Source organism: Eleginops maclovinus, chromosome 2, assembly GCF_036324505.1.
Source record: "Eleginops maclovinus isolate JMC-PN-2008 ecotype Puerto Natales chromosome 2, JC_Emac_rtc_rv5, whole genome shotgun sequence".
NCBI lineage: Eukaryota > Metazoa > Chordata > Actinopteri > Perciformes > Eleginopidae > Eleginops > Eleginops maclovinus.
The window spans coordinates 10,647,398-10,667,621 of NC_086350.1; the positions used below are offsets into that span (position 1 = coordinate 10,647,398).

General features: G+C 38.8%; 2 protein-coding genes across 3 annotated transcripts; both read right to left on the bottom strand.

Annotated features, from left to right (window-relative positions):
- Nucleotides 1–2,184: 2,184 nt before the first annotated feature.
- incenp (inner centromere protein) lies at nt 2,185–10,371 on the bottom strand. Of its 2 annotated transcripts, XM_063912598.1 has the most exons (21): nt 10,178–10,371; nt 9,047–9,195; nt 8,849–8,959; nt 8,181–8,752; nt 8,041–8,077; nt 7,856–7,925; nt 7,637–7,760; nt 7,448–7,478; nt 7,233–7,320; nt 6,995–7,135; nt 6,262–6,279; nt 5,201–5,310; nt 4,994–5,114; nt 4,781–4,891; nt 4,405–4,544; nt 4,083–4,203; nt 3,625–3,705; nt 3,291–3,329; nt 3,102–3,164; nt 2,859–3,009; nt 2,185–2,662 (listed from the first exon to the last, which is right to left on the bottom strand). In XM_063912598.1, exons 2-21 carry the CDS (start codon nt 9,184–9,186, stop codon nt 2,487–2,489), a joined length of 2,445 nt encoding a protein of 814 aa, XP_063768668.1. In that variant the 5' UTR covers nt 9,187–9,195; nt 10,178–10,371; the 3' UTR covers nt 2,185–2,486. The 2 variants fall into 2 exon arrangements, with proteins under 2 accessions (XP_063768668.1, XP_063768676.1); XM_063912606.1 differs by lacking the exon at nt 6,262–6,279.
- A 594-nt stretch (nt 10,372–10,965) lies between these two features.
- Nucleotides 10,966–18,291, bottom strand: pgghg (protein-glucosylgalactosylhydroxylysine glucosidase). The gene is made up of 14 exons (XM_063897914.1): nt 18,035–18,291; nt 17,197–17,531; nt 16,276–16,486; nt 15,755–16,190; nt 15,552–15,671; nt 14,890–15,021; nt 14,691–14,802; nt 13,926–13,998; nt 13,699–13,846; nt 13,492–13,626; nt 12,492–12,587; nt 12,308–12,405; nt 12,004–12,227; nt 10,966–11,226 (listed from the first exon to the last, which is right to left on the bottom strand). The coding sequence occupies exons 2-14, from the start codon at nt 17,438–17,440 to the stop codon at nt 11,150–11,152; spliced, it is 2,106 nt and encodes a 701-aa protein (XP_063753984.1). The 5' UTR covers nt 17,441–17,531; nt 18,035–18,291; the 3' UTR covers nt 10,966–11,149.
- Between the last annotated feature and the right edge of the window lie 1,933 nt (nt 18,292–20,224).

Below are 20,224 nucleotides of genomic sequence, written 5' to 3' on the forward strand. Positions count from 1 at the left end.
GGTGTTCCCACTTACAAAGCATGTAGAAGTCTGTAATTGTTATCATAGGTAGCCTACTCTTCAACTGTGAGAGACAGAAAATCACATTGTATGATTTTTAAATAATTAATTTGCATTTTATTGCATGACATAAGTATTTGATACATCAGAAAAACAGAACTTAATATTTGGTACAGAAACCTTTGTTTGCAATTACAGAGATCAGACGTTTCCTGTAGTTCTTGACCAGGTTTGCACACACTGCAGCAGGGATTTTGGCCCACTCCTCCATACAGATCTTCTCCAGATCCTTCAGGTTTCGGGGCTGTCACTGGGCAATATGGACTTTCAGCTCCCTCCAAAGATTTTCTATTGTGTTCAGGTCTGGAGACTGGCTAGGCCACTCCAGGACCTTGAGATGCTTCTTACGGAGCCACTCCTTAGTTGCCCTGGCTGTGTGTTTCGGGTCGTTGTCATGCTGGAAGACCCAGCCACGAGCCATCTTCAATGCTCTTACTGAGGGAAGGAGGTTGTTGGCGAAGATCTTGCGATACATGGCCCCATCAATCCTCCCCTCAATACGCTGCAGTCGTCCTGTCCCCTTTGCAGAAAAGCATCCCCAAAGAATGTGTCCACCTCCATGCTTCACGGTTGGGATGGTGTTCTTGGGGTTGTACTCATCCTTCTTCTTCCTCCAAACACGGCGAGTGGAGTGTAGACCAAAAAGCTCTATTTTTGTCTCATCAGACCGCATGACCTTCTCCCATTCATCCTCTGGATCATCCAAATGGTCATTGGCAAACTACAGATGGGCCAGGACATGCGTGTGCTGCAGGATTTTAATCCATGACGGCGTAGTGTGTAACTAATGGTTTTCTTTGAGACTGTGGTCCCAGCTCTCTTCAGGTCATTGACCAGGTCCTGCCGTGTAGTTCTGGGCTGATCCCTCACCTTCTTCATGATCATTGATGCCCCACGAGGTGAGATCTTGCATGGAGCCCCAGACCCAGGGAGATTGACCGTCATCTTGAACTTCTTCCATTTTCTAATAATTGCTCCAACAGTTGTTGCCTTCTCACCAAGCTGCTTGCCTATTGTCCTGTAGCCCATCCCAGCCTTATGCAGGTCTACAATTTTATCCCTGATGTCCTTACACAGCTCTCTGGTCTTGGCCATTGTGGAGAGGTTTGGTCTGTTTGATTGAGTGTGTGGACAGGTCTCTTTTATACAGGTAACAAGTTCAAATAGGTGCAGTTAATACAAGTAATGAGTGGAGAACAGGGCTTCTTAAAGAAAAACTAGCAGGTCTGTGAGAGCCAGAATTCTTACTGGTTGGTAGGTGATCAAATACTTATCACATGCAATAAAAGGCAAATTAAGTATTTAAAAATCATACAATGTGATTTTCTGGATTTTTGTTTTAGATTGCGTCTCTCACAGTTGAAGAGTACCTATGATAAAAATGATAGACCTCTACATGCTTTGTAAGTGGGAAAACCTGCAAGATCGGCAGTGTATCAAATATTTGTTCTCCCCACTGTATATATTTATATTTTAAGCTCGTTACGTTAATCAGTTATTGGGATTTTTTCTAATCAACTTAGATTTACTTTTTTTGCAACTTTAATTGACTGAATTAATTTGTAAATTGTGCTTATTAACATATTAATACTACCCTGTCATATATTTGTACATGCATATTTAAGAAGTACAATATAAGACAAGCACAAGTTTCATGTGTGGGCCATATTTCCTTATAAGCTTTGAATTAGCTGAGGGCCGATTCAAAATGGCCCATGGGCCCCCTGGCCGTAGTTTGGACACCCCTGGGTTAAAGGGATGGTTAATGTTATTTAATAGCACATTGATGTGCCCATTGAAAGTGCTACATTACAATAAAATATTGAAGAGGTTCTAATGCCCTTTTTCTGAGCACGCAAGGACTTTCTGGTCATGCCATGTTATACAATGACCAACGGCTGGCTTTTAACAATGTCCTTTTATTTTTAACGGTGAAATTAGACATAGGGCCATTTTGCAATCGGTGTTAAAATAAATTACTTTTTTATTTAAAGGACTGTGATGCATCCAAACTCCTGACAAATACATTTATTTTTGGCACCTACAAGATGGAGACCAGTTACCGGAACACGTATTTTAGCACTGAGTTTAAATACAGAAAACATATCAAACACAATCAAAAGCTGAAACCTTGATTTGTTTTATTTTAACAATTTTAATTCACCTTAATACATTCCAAACGTAAAAATCCACTATCATATACAGTCAGTACAGATTATACAAATGAAAGTTTGTACTGAGAAATTGACAAACCTTCCAACGTTCATATCCCACTTATAGAACACAGCTATGTTCCAGTCCAAGTCAGTGAGACAATTTCCATTATATTTTACATACTAATACAATTATTGCTAAAAGCTTGACGGCTAAAACTTTGAAACAGAAAAAACCTCATTAAAAAAAAGTGACTTTATTTGGAACAGACATTACTTGCTTCCAATCGGAGGAGAGTGCCACACAGCAGAGCTGGTGCGTTTAAAATAGCGAGGCTTGCTCTTGTAAAAGATTTTTTCCAGATTTGGTGGTTCAATTGTTCCGAATAAAGATTCAAAATCAGGAGGGTTGAAGTACTGCTTCATAATTCTCTGCTGCAGATTGTGACCTGGGAGGGGAAACATTTAAATACAACGTTTAAGACAATACAACTTGAGACCCCAATCACACTATGACACTGGAAATACCTAAAATAGGTCTGGTAAACGTTCACAGTTTTGTTAAAAAATGATAAACCAAATTAGTAATAGGTCACAAAATTACAATTGACTATTGGCTTATGATCAGTTTTACATCATGCCTACCTTCTGCCCAAGACGGGATAGGTTTCCTGGGCGCAGACTCATCATCAGTTGAGTCGTCACTGTTTTGGTCCATCCCATAATCCTCTGCAGTTTTGGATGTAGTAGGTTTGTTTCCCCCTTTTGGAGTGATGGAGTATGACTGTGGGGATTTCTGCAGAGAGTTAAAAACACACTATAAGACTTTGCTCTGATTAGAAATGATTTCCATTATGTAGAACCAAAATGATAATTATTTATATGTACCTCCAAATCCACGGTCACATTGTGGGCACCACCTTTTCCTACAGGCGTGGTCATTACACTACGCTGCAGGAATCAAGACGAAAGCGGTAAATATATTTTACACAGCTTACAGCTTTCATGAGGTTCTACGCTTTCCATGTTTATCTGATTTTAAAACTGATTTTTTTTATTTGATGTCAACATTCTTACCTCAATATCCACAGTCACATTCAAGCAAGCAGCAGCCTTCTATACAGAAAGGAGAGTAAGGAGAAAAAAGGTAAATTTAGCTGCTCATTAGTCTTTGAAATGGACATTATAGGATGCTTGTCTACATGCATTTGTTTTGATGATAAAAATCTGTATTGCCATGATGTAAACTCTTGAATGCTGAATGTCCTGTATGCACAACAAATCTACCCTTGGGTTCTAATAAAGAAATGTTGAAATGGTTAACTGAAGATTTCATTGATGATTTATGTCAGAATTGCATTCCAACTGTGAAGGTTTATCCAATCTACGGCTTTTCCTCTCGCAGGTTTACCTGTGCTTCAGCAGCCTTTTTAGCAGCAGCCTCTCTCTCTTTGGCAGCTTTCTCTTCTGCAGCCAATCTCAGCTGCTCCTCCTAGTGGAACAAAAAGCTCATTAACAACCAGACAGGCTGAGCAGCCAGAATGATAAACCCAGAGTATAGAATTAACTTTTGAAAGTAAGAGTGGACTACTTTTCAACAGAGTTATTTCAGTGAAGTAATCATGGCATGGTAACATTAAGGTCCTCATGAAAGCCAAGGATACAGTAATACAGGGTTTGCAGGATTCATGAAGTTACATTTTTAAGACCTTTCTTTGGACTATATAAGATGAAAGTGAAAATATATCACCAACTTTCCCAGAGAGTTGTTTTTGTTGTGATGTCTTTGCATTATAAACCCAATTTCTTATTGACTCCTAAAACATCACTCAGAAACATGTTTTAAACATCCAAAATATCATTTCTTACCAGTCTTTTCTTTTCCTCCAGCACCTTTCTTTTCTCCTCTAGTTCTTTCCTCTCCTTCTCTCTCGCAGCTCTCTCCAGTTCCCGTTGAAGAGCGAGAGCTTTTTCTTTTTCCTCCCGCTCCCTGAAAAACAATACAAGTCAAAGAGACAAACTGGTGAGTAAGATCTAATGCATTTCTTTCATCGTCTTCACTAAAGCAAGTTTGAGTTCAACACACCTTTACCATATTCAAAAGGGATCAGGTTACTTGTATGCATGTATGTATGTATATTATAAAGTATCTGTTGTGGCACAATTGTTAGGTTTAAAGACGATAGATAACCTTTCAGCGGCCGCTAGCCTCTCTCGCTCGTGCTCTCTCTTAAGCTCCAGTGCTCTGCGAGCTTCAGCCAGTTTGAGAGCTCTCTGCTCCTCCTCCTCTGCCTTTTTGGCCAGTATTTCCTGCTGCCTCTTCTCTTCCTCCTAAAAAACAAAACATAAGATAAGCGTGATTGCAAAAAAACAACAAAAACATGGATTCAACAAAGGAAAGATGTTGTTTGAGTGAGAGTTTTGGATTTCTTGACAGTGTTTGACTTCCTTTTTAAAGTTTAATACACTTAAATGCTAATAGGCTTGTGGATCGAGTGACATCTGGCACCAAATTATGCACAGCAACAGAAGGGACTATACATTTGAATAGAATTGTGTTGTCTTACGGCTTGCAGAATCTTCTTTTTAGCCTCCTCTTCCTGCTTCTTCTTCTGCTGCTCCAGGTCCTCTTGACGTTTAACAGCCAACTTCTTCTTTTTATTCTCCTCGGCCTGGCGCTGCACGAGGCACAATACCAAAAAAATAAATAAAGATTAAACAAATCGGTTTAATGTTTGAGGTGAAAATACAGATTCAGAGTTCAAAAAAGTGTTTCATACCTTATCATTTTTCTCATCAATCTGAATCATTTTTTGCTCGATTTTCTTCTTCTTTTCCACTTCTCTCTGCTCTTCTTTGACTTTAGCCTCAAACACTCTTTTCAGTCTCTCCTCCCTCTTCCTAGAACACAAAATGTCAATGTTAAAATAAACAAAGTGAAGAAATTACTAAATTGTTCACGGGGCATTGAGAGGTAGAGTGTTAACCTTTTAAGTTCCTCGTGTTTCTTTTTCTTCTCTTCCTCCATCTTCTTCATTCTTTCCTCCTCTTGCTCCTGCTTCTTCTTAAGTGCCTCCAGTTTGTAACGCTCTTTTGTCTGTGAAAACAGAAAACAAGGATTTAGGGAACGCACTTATTCTAAAACTGTAAACATTGAAATACAGTAAAATAACAGACAGGAGATCCCAAAGTAGCAGGTGCTGAAACAGATCACCATCAGTGGAGGGGATGAATTCACCAAAAATCCCTGGCCGATTTGGTGTTATTTGAATAGTTCATGGAGATAAATGTGCTCACTGCTTAATCGCAGAGGGATCTTTCTTTCCTGTGATCATTGGACTCACACTATTGGAACATTTCAATAGACTGTGTAAAAAAAAAAAAAAAGGGAAGAGATTGATGGGAGAATCTCTTATAGAAAGAATACTGCTAACTTTAAATCCTTCAATAAAAGATAGAACCTGCGACTTAACAAAAACATTGCCCAGAAAAACGTGGGTATGTGTGGGTCATGTGTGCCATATATAAGCTAACAACATAAAATACATCATGACAAGTATCCATCAACAACCGAAGTTGATTATATAAATACACCACCTATAAAACACAACTTAGACCCCCCAAATGATGTGTGATCTCCTCACACATTTTATGAACCCCCAAACATGACAGAGCTTCTAATTCAAATGGATTTTTAATTCAATTTCTACTTCAGATAAACTCATGTCTACCAACAGTGATGTTATCAAAGCTGTTTTAATGATTGTTAGAGTGCAAAGACAGCAAAGAATGAGCATTAGTGGCTCGTGAAATCAGAGACACCATCAACTAACACGTGTAGTTTAAGGGTTTAGTACAATAGCATCTTTCACGAATGAAGCCTGCAACATAGCCGGACTCCATTATTGTGATTATTGGCCTTTTTCCATGCATGTTTGCAGCAGGTCTAGTACTTCACAAAATTCAACTTTTTGAGTGGTTAATCTGTGAATTTTGCAGCTTCCACCATAAATTGCTCACAAACAACATAGAGTGACTGCACACTTACCACTATACCAGAACTAGACTGGGAAAGGGAGAAGAAAAAGAAAAAAAATCCAAATAAGATAAACACTAAATGTAATGGCTAAATTAGTGCTAGTCCACTATATATTGAGAACAAGCATTCATTTCTAATAAAGATGTCTTTTTGCAGTAACGGTACATTTTCAATTCACTGCAATACCACATCTGTTGAAAGAAAGTCAGTAGGTTCATCAAAAATGCTTATTTGGCCTATCATGTCCCTCACTCACGTCTTAGCACAGCCCCTATAAGAGGCGAGCGAGGACAGAGGAGTCCTCGGGTATGAATTGGGATATCTTTGTTCCCTCCAGGGTCACTTCTAAACGACCCCCTTTATTGCTGGCATGTGCACAGTCTATCCCCTGTCACTGGACTCACTCCAAATAAATCCATGGAAACCTGTGATGTATTATATTATAGTAAACTTTTCATGACAGTTTTCAATGCATCCTGTATTTGTTTTTCCAGGTATAAAATGTAAATTAAGTTAGATCAACAATCTTGCATCCTGCACTCGGATATTCTCAATTTCAGGGTCAAGTCATCGCGGAGAGAGGAGGGACGTTAGATGGACCTAGTGAGTTAAGCCGTCTTGACCGTCATCGGGAAATAAGTACAGAAAAATCTGGTCCTCACTGTAATGAACTCTACCGTGTTTTGTCAATGGTTTTACAGATGTGCTCCAAAGTGTGAGGACTTGAGTGCATTCAACTTACCCTTGAATCATTTTGCAGAGGAGTGTTTTTTTTAATGAAGGATTTGATAACAGCAGTGCGGCCAAGGGAATTTGGAGTCATCATGAGAAACTGATTCTTCTGCACAGTGTGGAGAAAAGACCTCATGTTGGGTTTCATTGCCTATGATTAATAACAAAAGAGAAGACGTTTTAAAAATATTACCATTTGATGCACATGACCTAATCATTTTCATTTCTCAAGCATAACACTTTCTTACACTTTGGCTTCTCTTTTGAGGAGGGTTCTTCTTTGTGGGACTTTCCTCTACAAAATCTGGTGCTTTGCGTTTGTTAGTTAGACGCGACCTGGAGACACAAATAGATTCTTTACATAAAACACGAAAATCTATTTAACAGTACCAACAACATATTACCTTTAATGTTATTATACACAACTAACAGTGCAGTCATTTTGTGCCACACACACACTCACTCAAGAACTGGCGTCTGTTGTTTCTCTGCAGCTGAAACACAAACACATACACAGCTTTACCACGTACAAGTTGCATTTTGTTAGAAAACCATAATATAAAAATGTAGGTTTACACCCAACCAGATCAAAAATGTAACTGAAATCGAACTGATCGTATCATAAATTTTAAAAAGTGGGGATTTATCATACCTGTTTTCTTGTTTGGAGTACTCACTGAGAGTTCAGAGGTAAACAGTGATGAGGTCGCCCGAGTGTCAGAGTTTGCAGCCACAGATCGAGTCATGCGTCTGACAAACAGTTCCGGGATCTGGGTCTTCAATTGTTTGACAAAAGAAATTAGCTGATCAATAACCAAAGCAAAAATTACATTTCAATTTGACATTTTAAAAGAGCAGCACATATTCACACCTCCAGAGTTTCCACACATTCTTCAGCAGCAGCATTTTCGTCCGAGTTTGCACTTACTGCTTCGGAGATTCTATAGCAGTGAAAACAAAGCTACGGGTCAGAAACGCTTTAAAAAACAGACTCTTATTTCTATTAAGAAGCCTATTAATTCACCCATACAAAGAAAAACGGCTGTCATTACTTACGCCTCTATTTCCTCAGCAGACTCCACAGAAGAGTCCTCTAAAATCACAGAAACATAGTAAACAAATTAATCACAGTCCACAGAGTTTATATTTTGGTTGTGTTTTACGTAACTATAAAGCAAATTAAACTCATTTCTCACCTTCAACGTTGCTGCTGCATGTGGAATTGCCCATACGAGACACCTTCCTCTTCAGCATGGAACGGCGTGAGGTGCGGCGAAGAGACTCTTGTGTCATACTGTGTCGCAGACCGGCCAGAGAGTGACGTAGTTTGAGGGTGCAGCGCCCGGAGCTTCGAACTGTGCTAGCTATTGGAATCTTGGCAGCTGAACGACCAGGAGAGGGCCTGAGATTATTTTCGGCAGACAATCGCTCCGAGGCAGCGATGCTGACAACAACTTCAGGTGAGGGTACTGTAGTCGGAGACTTGGCGGTACCACAAATGTAGTCAGGTTTGTCTTCTGCATTGTCAACTTTGTTATTTTCTTCCACCACAATCAGCTCTGGCTTCTTGTTCTGAACATCCTCAGGTTTAGAGCTCACATCCTCTTCCACCTCAGACTTTGTTTGTTTGTTCTTGCGAGTGGTGCGTTTAGGCTGCCTGGTGGTGTCGGCCTGAGAGGTGGAAGCCTCGGGAATGCTCTCTTCAGCAATGAAGTTCAGTGATTTGACAGAGGAGCCACGAAGGTTACTGCGCCGTCCCTTTGAAAATCTGAAAAGGAAAGTAGATGTGCATGTTTAAAAAACTAAGTCACCTTTAAATGTGAATGTTTTACCTACTGCTCAGACAGAATTGAAAGCAACAAACCGTCGCCTCGCAGGATTCTCTTCCAGATGCCGCGATGATAGACGCTTCCTGCTGCGATTCTTTTTCTGTGATGGTGTTTTTGGCATCAATTCTGGTTCTAAATTAAAATCCCTGAAATAAAAAGAATAATTTACTTGTAAACCCATAAAAAGCAATTCTAGGGATAAATAAGGTTCTGAAAATGTATATTTAGTTCACCTGAGGAACATGCGGTTGGCTTCTTGTTGGATCTCCTCAAGCCAAACCATATGGATATTTTCTATATCACTGGTGAATTGTTTTGCTTTGCCATCAAACATTTCCAAGACGGATCGTACTGATTGTAGTACGGAGCTCATGTTGACGGCCTGAGGGAAAGATTGCACCGTTAACTAAGCACAAGTTGGAACACACCTTTGGAACACACCTTAGAAGGCAAGTATAAACGGATACAAGAAACAACATGAGAGCGACGACACTGGTTGTTTATGTGGTTTATTGTTTCCTTTTAGTGTGACTATTTGAAGGCACTTGTAATAAACCCCTTCCATTTTCTTTGAATGTGAATTGACCAAAACATAATAGTTACTGATGATGCTTTATATGAATTAAATAGTGTATCCTCCATTATAAAAACATGTAAAACAACATTATCTGTTTGGTCAATTATCCTCGAATACAAAAATAAAGCTCAATTTCAAAGTTTCAGAGTTAAAGAGTTGGTTTTTTTACAGCCCGTTGTACGGGGAATGTCACATGAAAAGTCTAATGATACGTTGACTTTACAAAGTTTAATATCATAAAGTAATAACGTTTATAATCACAAACGAATTGACTACTAATTTCATAAAATTGTTCGCTTCATCTACGTATTTGTAGTTGTCATTTTTTAGATCCATTTTGTCGTTGTATGTAATCAGAGCATGCGCAATGTCTTCCTTTTTTAGCGGACTCATTAGCACAGGTTGTAGCAAACTGTTATTAGTTAAGAAGGTGGTCGACGACAGCATAAGGCTTGCAGGTTAGGGAAATTAGCAAGTCTGTAACATACGCATGATATAAACGCAAACGTTTGAAGTTGTGAACAAAGGTAACGTTTCCCAGGTAACACGTTAGCTTAGCTAGCACGAAACACTGTTGAGCGACCATCGAGGATATAACACTAAAGTTAAATGATGTTAAAAGCTAACTGTGGCAACACTTACAGTGCGACATTATTTAATTAAGTTGATCCCCTTATTGTTCATATAATTGCTCTTTAATAGTTTAAAATGCTAACCTTACGATGTAAGGCGGTTGAGCTAACGTGCTAAAGGTATTTTCTTTGATGTCAAATATACAGAGCCTTACCTTAGATTTCCAAGTCTCTTAAAAATGTAAATCAGATACTCGTTATTCCGCTTTAAAAGCTAAATCAATCGCATATTGACGTGAACTTAAAATTGATAAAATCGTCCCATTCTTTTAAGCATCATGTGTGAACTCTCAGCAGGACGGTAACTGTGCTTCTCTGCGCAAACCCGCTGGAACCGTTTAACATGTTCAAAACTCCATCAGCCAATCCCAAGGCGAAGCTCAGTGACGTACAATAAGGGTTGTTTGATTTGTCTCAATTTGTTCGGGAGGGCGGACCGTGCCTTCAGAACAATAGCGAGGAATTCTACGGGTGAACACATCGAGCAAACCGAAGTAAATTTAGGGCGTTGTTTACAGCGCAGTGCAGATTTGAATCAACCAATAGATCCTTGACAGGATATTCTCCGCCCCGCCCACTGCAATCATACACAAGTTGGACAGTGGCTTTAATGTCTGCTGTACTTGTAATTATCAGAGTCGTATAGAGATACGGCTCTGGTAATTATGTTATATCGTCATAAAACCTATACATGTTTTTAAGAAATCATCACGATAAATAAGGGACAATTTCCGAGGCACTGTTTTTAATAATATCAGGGAATAAACGTCATTGCCCTTCATCCTTTGTCACTTCCTCTCCAGCAGTTGTTTGCGGCCACCCTCCAGGAGACAGAGCTGGAGGATATTTAAAGTCACACAACCAAGGCTTGACTGCATTGCTTAATATGCTTTAAGTAATAACAAATCCACAAAGAAATCAAATGTGAAGAATAAGCTTTGCACCGAATGTAAGGAGTTTTATTTGAATGTATTTAATTTACAATACAATATTATTGATAGTACATGACTTTGTAACATGGCATACTATTATGATACTACTGCTTATCACTAGCATTGATCTAAAGATCTAAAGATATGTTTTATTATGTGTAGATGAAATGATGATGATGGGTCATGGTTGATGTTTCAGAGAGGCCAACACAAAGACATCGAAACCAGTTTACAAACACACCCGGGCTCCAGAGGAAAGGTTACTGGCTTCCCTGAAAATATAGAGGCATACAATAAATAATCTCTTACTATGTCAGTGCAAACAAATAAATATGAAAAGTGAAATTCAGTTGCAAAGTAAGAATAGTACGATACTGAGTACTGAATTAAATCATATCAAACTTGGTGCATCAGGACAATTTACAGAAAAATAGATACACATGATTCTTTGTTTATTAGTTTCGTCTTATTAGTAGCATCTTGGTATCCTTTATTCAAATGATTGCAACTTTGTATTGCTCAGATTTACTCCTATGTATTTTGAAAAATGGTATATCACCCCTAATATTCTGACAAGAGGCTACTCCTATAGGTCCCTAAAAACATCCGGAGCCGTTTTTTGCCTCACTTATCACTGTAAGTAAATGTGTATTGTGAGATGTTATGGCTATAGTATAAATACACCATTGTCGTGTTGCCCTAAGAACAATTTTCATTATGCATTTCTGTCTGCCTCTATATGTGTACGAATTATATATGTAATTTTGAGTTACTAACACTGGCAGACAGACAACAAGCTTTTTTCTATTTTTATCATTTTTACTATCCAATCTGCTTTTTTAAATCTTATTGTCTTGGTTGTCATTTAGTTGTATGGCTACCATGACCATACAATGTCTCATGTGTTATTGAAGGGATCCTGTTTTCTTTGTGACAATGGCATCAACAAAACCAACAGGAATCACGAGTGAGGTGGGGCAGGGGTTAAAAAGTTGTCCATTTCCACTTTAAGTGTAAAAAAGCCTTGTTCTTAAGACAAAAAATGTTACCTGGTGTGAGAGGGATTTTAGTTCCTGATGTCTTCAGGACCACCTGCAGATCACAGGGCTTAGTGCTGCCAGCTGTTTTTTCCTGTTCCCTCAGTATGATACAGACTTCGTCTTTCCTCAGCAGCCAGTCCATCTGACTGCCCAGGTAGTTCACACCGCGTACACAGAGCTCAGAAATGTCATTGGGAAGATGCGGGGAAAAGGCCAGGCATTCCTTCTGAACTCTAGGGGGAAAACAGCATTTGAATCTTTGTATCACTGATGTCCTGCTGTCTACATACTGAAGTTGTTTTCATTAACTGACCTGAAGCCAGTATAACCAAACAGCACAGCTTGCAGGAATCCCCCCATCCCTGTGAGGAAGTTAACCGCACCAGAGCCATCGGATGATTCACTCCATACCTGAGAGTAGAGGTAACCACACATTCACTATATATCCAGCAGAGGCATTTATGAGCATTGTGTGGCTGTTTGACTCAGAAAGACACCTGGAACGGTGGCTGGATGTTTTTGAAGCACTTCTCCAGTAAATGTTGAGCTTTCTCAGCCTCCCCCAGCTCCAGCCAGCCGATCGCAAACATACCCTTGGAATGGAAAGCAAAACCATTGGTACAAACACACACTCGATAAAGAACTTATGTTAACCAAAACAATAAATATGCAAATAAATAAGCGTTAAACTGTTGGGTTAAAATCTGTCAATCCTTGGTGTTTTTCTGTGTTGATTACAGCAGCTTTAAGAAACATTTTGAAGACTTTCCACTTTTTTTACTTTTTACTCATTTAAGTATTTCTTAAATGTTGGAAATGCTACTTCTGCTTCCATGGAGGACCTCTACACCCAGCGGTGTAGGAAGAAGGCCAGTAGGATATTAAAGGACCCCCATGACCCCAGCAACAATCTTTTCTATCTGCTGCCGTCTGGCAGACGGTACCGCAGCATCCGGACCAAGACCACCAGACTCAGGGACAGTTTTATACCACAGGCTATAAGACTGCTGAACTCCTGAGCTCTGTGAATGTCTACTCACATCTGTTTATAGTACACATATCTATATATTATACATATCTGCCATATACATCTGTTTATACGTAATATATGCATCTGTCCATACCTCCTCATTCCACAGTGTAAAGTATTTAAATAATTTCAATGTATTCCACATATGTATATATTTTACAGCCTTAAATCTTTATTGTTGTTATTGTAAATATTCTTCTCTCTTTTTGCACTATTTTATTTATCTTATTTGCACCACGTATGTTGAGTTGTTGGAGGAGCATGGGACATCAGATTTTCATTGCCAACATATACGTTGTATATGCTGTGCATATGACCAATAAAACCTTGAAACCTTGAAACCTCAATTGATGATTTGATTTATGTTTGAATAGTCCCTTTGCCACTTACTTTATAAGTCTTTAAAGTGACTTAGAAAAGGGCACTCAAATCTCATACACACTCCGGTACAGCATGCTAGGTCTCACCCATGTCATGGCCGGACCATCAGGGTCTGTCACTGGCTCGTACGCCTCCAGGTCATTTCTCCTGATCTCTGGGGACATTTGCAAACCAAGAGGGTATCCCAGCATCACTGTGTCTGCCTGTTTCACCTGGATGACCTGTAAGACAAACACAAGACATTCTCATCATGTTATGGAAATTCCTTCTTTCTCATTTGTGTCAAAATGGACAAAAAATAAACCTTTGATGTAGCCATCGAACTCGGGGTGGTACTGGGATTCTTCATCAAAAGGTATTTTGAGTTGATCGGCCACTTCTTGCCATTCCTTCGGTGCAGGATCTTGGAGGAGTTCAGCCAACTCTACAGCGAACTGGAGACTGAAAAAGGATACACTTTTTCTATTATTTGTAATGATGAGTCAATGTGCACTGCAGGGAAATATTTTAATACTCGTACCTGAATTTGGCCACTGTGTTTGTGTACACTGAGTTGTTGACATTGTAATAATACTCATCAGGTGGCATGACACCTGAATAGCACAAAGGGGAAATGCTTCATAATATTTCAATTAAAAACATGCATGTAATGGAAATAACAATTACATGCAGCAATTTCTCCAATTCACTCGCAGCTTAGTCTTTAAGTTAAATGTAAAATATTGAAAATACATTTAAAAAGTCTTAACAATAGAAAACGTAGTGAATTTTTTCCAGTGTAGATAAGTCACATGTTTTTAATTTAGTTTATATATATAAAAAAATATATATCCTGATAATAATGTGGAGCTAGATTGACATTTTAACAGAAATATCTAGGCTGTTATTCAATGACTAATACTTGAAAAACAAACAATGTGCTTTCATTAATATCATATTTTTAGGTATCTAACATGGATAAATATAAACATTTAATATTTATATTATTTTTTCTGTGGCCGTCGTCAAATCTGACATTACAAAAGCAATACATTAAACAAGTAAATAGGGGACTAAAAATGAAAAGTGGCTTTTAGCTGGTATAATAAATGTTCTGTGTCTTGTAATGGCTAAGAAAACCTATATAAAATATTATGACACTGAGGGACAAATTATTACAAATCCTATAATAATGAGTTTTTCTGTAGATAGATAAGTCAGACATTCGAAATGGAGCTTTTATGAAATGATAAGCCTAATAATTATGTGAGGTTAAATGGAACATATTTCTTAAAATGATTTGTACCTAAGAGATGATACTTCTTGTCCTCGGGGTTCCATGATACTCTAGAAACCCAGTAATCGGCCACACCGTATATCACCTCCTTGCCCTGGCCCTCTTTGAACATGGACACATCCTGCCACAAAGAGATCATCACACAGGGTGTTTATGCAAAGAAAGAGGGAGAGACACTATGACAATGAGTAGGGATAAAAGAGCGAACCTCAGTGAGGTAGAGATAGTGTTGGAAGGCCAGGGTGACGTCTCCATTTATGTGAATCTCTTGTTGTCCATAAATGTCCTCGGGACACACCTCCCGGCCTGACACTGCACTCTCCCATGGGAACTTCAGTCCCTGCAGAGATAAAATCTTTCACTCAGAAGACTCAGATATGGTTTCATGGTTATTGTTAAAACAGGGACTACAAACACAAAGTCATCAAACTAATATATACCTTAAAATAAACCTAACACGCTGTTATTCTGCCACCAGCATTTGGTTTTGGTTTCCTGCTGCTGCCTATGACGCATTGAACTTAGACTATAACTTTATTAATTACATAAGCATTATTTTTGTCACTTTTTGGTTTGACATGGAATAAGCTAGCCTATATATTTTGAGGATTTTTTTATATGCCTAAATATTTTTAAATATATATTTTTATTTTTACGAACAATGACTGACATCACATTTAGTTGTTTTTTTAAGTCTTATATTTTCTTCTTTAATATCAACCCTTGTTAATAGAAAAATGTGTTTGTGTAAAAAAAACATAGCACAATGTAATCTCAAAATGACAAAAGATATCCGTGGGTTCAGAGATTTTCGAGCGCTGACCCAGATGCATTCGAAAACAATAAGGGAGCCAAAAATTGCTCTTGTACCTTGAAGCCCTGCTTTTGTGCGTTGTCTTTTGCACCTTCTACAGTCCCCACCCTGTACTCCAGCACAGATCGAGCTAGCTTGGGGTAGAAGAGGGCTATGCCAGGATACATCCAAATGTCCTGTCACAGAAAGTAAGGGTTTATGTGTATTACAAACAACATGCAAAATAACAAAACTAGTCATAAACTGCCACTAGCCTTACCTGGTCCCAGAAAATGTGTCCCCAGTAGTCCTGACCATCCCCGCCATTAGACAGCCCGCCGGGACTGACTCCCCCAAAAGAGCTGGAGGTGTTGTTGATGGAGGGGAAAGCACTGAGGAGGTAAAACATGCAGCCAATCAGAGCCTTGCAGAGGCTGTCTGACCCCTTCACCTCCACCGTGCTCTGCAGCCACAGTTCTTTCCAGGCCTTCTCGTGAGACGGACGCAGTTTACCAGTCGCCATCAGATCCAGGCTCTCGTCAAATGTGTTCTCAGCGGACTCTAAACTGTTGGCCACAACCAGGACAAAGCCCCAGCGGCCCTGGCTCTGGTCTGCATTCAGCGTCAGGGTGGGGGGGATTGGTGTCCAGATAAGGTGCACTGCTGGACAGGAACCTCCTGGGTACTCAGCTGTGGTCACCTTTCCATGGATGTGACTGAGGGACAAAGGGGTGTAGACCTTGTAAATTGCAAGATATCACACTAACTATTAGCCAACATTGTACACGTCTTTAAACCAACCTTCCTCCTTTGTAATCAGGACCAGACTCGAAAACAATGTCTTTGCTCTGAGGTGTGAATGAACCGACCAGATTGACACTGATCGGCTCCTCGGAAGTCACCTGGCGCACCAGCAGGACCTCCATCACCATCATGTTGGGGTAATATCGGTGGGAATACAGAGACTGGGTCACCGATACACTTGCCAAGCTCAGAGTGTGGGTAAAAACGCCTGCAGGAGAAGACGAGAAAATGATCAACGATCGTTTTTTACAAATTCCTGCAAACAGACAGTCAAACACTGTAGACACACAGTTGGGACAAAGTCATTGTCTTACAAGTAACAAGTCTTGGCAATTAAATCCCAGATCAAGTTCTAAATGCTGAGTTTTAAGTCTTAGCAGTCATAATACTCTAACAGTGTTTTCTTCATAGTCTTTGTATGCAAACAAAATAACATTTGGTATTGTATTCCCCCAATGACTCTCATTAATGTAACTTCAGCTCTTCATGTTTCTCTCCTGTAACTTCATTCCATGATTTGGTTTAAATAAAGTGGATCTGGGGAATTATGTTTCCGCTTAATCTGATAATAGCGTTACCGTTGGTTAATTCAGAAAACAAATTGGTTTGTGACACACTTCTTTTTAATGACATACTGTTTTGATCTGTTAGCTTGGGAGAAGCTAAAAAAGGTTCAAATTAAACGGCTCAAGCCATGTGATTGGTGCTGAAGTCCAAGTGGAGCTGCTTTTTTATTTTATTTTGTCGAGTTGAGTCTAAAGTAATCAAATGTGATTTGAGTCTGAATCATTTGACTAGAGTCCAAGTCTTTTGACTTCATTTGAAGTTGGGTAATTGAGTCCAAGTCATGTGACTAAATTTCAAGTATTGTGACACGAAATCATTTGTCCCTGTGAGCCCACCCTCTGCAGACTCTACCTGTGTGTGTGTTCATGCTGTATGCGTTCTGGCCTGGTTCTTCTGTCTCAACCTTCACGGCGAGGGGACAGGGGACGTCTGCTCTGTGACAACGTCCCCCCTCCCCGTTATACACGCCACCCATGTGCATAATGTTGTTATACACCCTCCATCCCAGAAGCCCATTGGCCAGAGGAGGGAGAAAGCGGCGGTCGCTGGGTAGAGTGTCGGTGGAGAAGATGTAGGGGTCTTCCTCAAAGGACATGGTGACGAGATAGTCCTTACTTTGTAGTGTGGTTTCCGGTCAGGGTTAGTTGAGGGGGTCACAGCTCTTCAACAATGAACTGTTATTTCACCTATTACATGTTGGCATGAGTAGAAAACATTAATATGTTTACATCAGTTCTCTGTTTGAAAAATTATACTCACTAAATGTGATTATAATGGTTAAATGCTTTATTTCTTTACGCAATATTTCTGGACTACACTAAAATATCTCCAGTTGAATGATGATGAGACATTAAACCATTGCTGGAAACTTTTAGTGGAACCAAACACACAGTTTTCAGGTTCCTGCCAGTAAAAACTATTTGTAGATTGTGTACTTTGGCACTTTTGTGTCACAAGGCATGTGTCATCCATCAACATCATAAAACTATTAGGAGATCAGAAAGTTGAAAAATGATAAAAAGACACAAAACGTCTCAAGTTATTGAACATATCTAAAAGTATTAATAATTAAACATCCATTCTCAGAAATCAAGCTTAGCCAATCTTTAAAAGTTAGCAAAGTTGGAGTTAACAGCCTGCATAAAATCCTGCGCACTTCTACCTGGCTTCAACAGTGTGTTATTCTCACATGAACAGCAGACGTCTGTTTCTGCAACAAAAACGGAATGCTTTGAAAAAGGCAAATTGAAGAAAAAACCTGCCGGAGATCCAAAGCGATTGTTCTGTGCAGTTAAACCTACAGAAAACAGCGTATGTGCTGTAATTCAAACTAGGACTCACGCCTTATAAAAACCGAAACACTCAAATGATTTTGAGAAAGATGGTCCAAGTTTGTAGTGTCGGGTATCATGAAGAGGCCAAGAAGCTCTCTGTGCTGCAAAGAAAACCTGGACTGTATTCTGGATCTGCTGGAAAACACGGCATGTGTCTAATGTGGAGGATGAGGCAGAGTGTGTGTTAATCCAGCTGTGTGTTAATCCAGTTGTGCAGTTTACACTGGAAAATTTGAAGAAATCACCAGTGGTGGAGGAAGTACTCAGATCCTTTACTTAAATAAAAGTACAAATACTATGGTCTTAAATAGTTAAATACTCTTATAATAGTAAAAGTCCTGTTTTCAAAATGATAACATGAAACATGAAAAATAACAGTAATATAAGCATTAAAATATACTTAAAGCACAAAGAGAAATAGTACTCAGTCTGCACAATTTCCCACTTCAATTAACTAAAGTAAAAGTACATGTTGCAGAATCAATACTGACAGTATTATCGTGTAAGGTTTGTAATATTTTATTTGACTATTGTAGTGACTCAATGTGGAGAAGTTTACTTGAAGACTGTAGATAACTATTAAAGTATTGCATTATACAATAACAGCATACACTATGTGCTTTTTATGTACAAAATAACTAGTAGCTGTGAGTGTTAAAATTAATCTGATGAAGTAAAAAGTATGATATGAGTATAAAGTAGCATTCAATCGAAATACTCAAGTAAAGTACAAATATGTCAAAATAGTACTTAAGTACAATATTTGAGTAAATGTAGTTACTTTTCACCACTGGTAATCTCCATTTAATAAAATCCTCATAGTATTTAAGCGAAACCTCAAGTGCAGATTACCCTGTGTATTTTACGAAAAAGGTCTAAACAATGTAAATAATACACTTTAGTTACAGGTGTACTGTTAGTCTTGAAGAAGGCTGTAATGGCTGCCACCTTATTCGTACATATTCACAATTAAAACACCATGCAGGGCCGCTTGGCTGAGGCTGTAAAAATACTCTGCAGGTCACAGTGAGTGTGTTTACATTTCTATCCTATCTCTTCCAAGAAGAACACGTCACTCTCTCCAAACTAAATCATGTCACATCCACTCTGCTTACCCGGCACTATAAACTCCCTTTTTACCTTTATGCTGTTATCTCTTATTTTAATCCAGTCCCTATAACTTTACATGATAATCTGTGACAATGTGAACCTTGTTCTGAGTTTAAATGACTTAAATCTGCTTTTGCCTTTAACTTGGTTTTTCTTAAATGCTGTAAAAATAAATATTATTAATGATTTATTTTTATCGCTATAATTGGGGTAGCAGGAAGGGCTGCCTGTCCATATGGGGGCATTTGGTGAGTTATGTGTACAGCCCCACGACCACCATAACAACAGTGTTTTTTTTCAAACATAGTTCATTTAGAGGTCAAATTGCCGACCACAGAATGCAACATCCTCTGTTTTCATCCAGCTGGGGGCCTTTTCTGCATGTTATTTCTCTCTTTCCCCTCATTTCCTGTCATTTCTCTGCTTAAAATATCAAATAAAGGCAAAACATGTCAAAGCAATACTTTAAAAAACAGGATAACAGCCAAGGTAACACTTTAATATGGTATGTGGGGCCCAGATTAACCTGCCAAGACCCCTAACAGACACATCCATTTTTAAGAGAGCCTCAAAAGCAACCGGTATTTCTAGCTGAAAAAGCTACTTCTACAGGTTTGCAGAGAGAAGATTAGTCAGAGGTAAATGTGTGAAATTGTCCTTCATAGCCTGTGTTTTGTAAAATTGGGAGTGAATAAGGTAAAAAGATTAAAACTGACTCATACGCATCACAATTATTACTTAAATTAAGACTTTTTTGTTTTGAAGTTTTCTGAAATTGAATGCAAACCAAATATTGTTTAAAGTTTGTTGTATAAAGTGTAGTAAAAAGAAATACTTAACCTGTATTCCTGCATTTTTTAATCCTGTTTTTGTATCAAAGTTTTAGAGAAACTAAGAAACGATATAAAAACAAATGTCAGCCTTAGCTCGCCCTC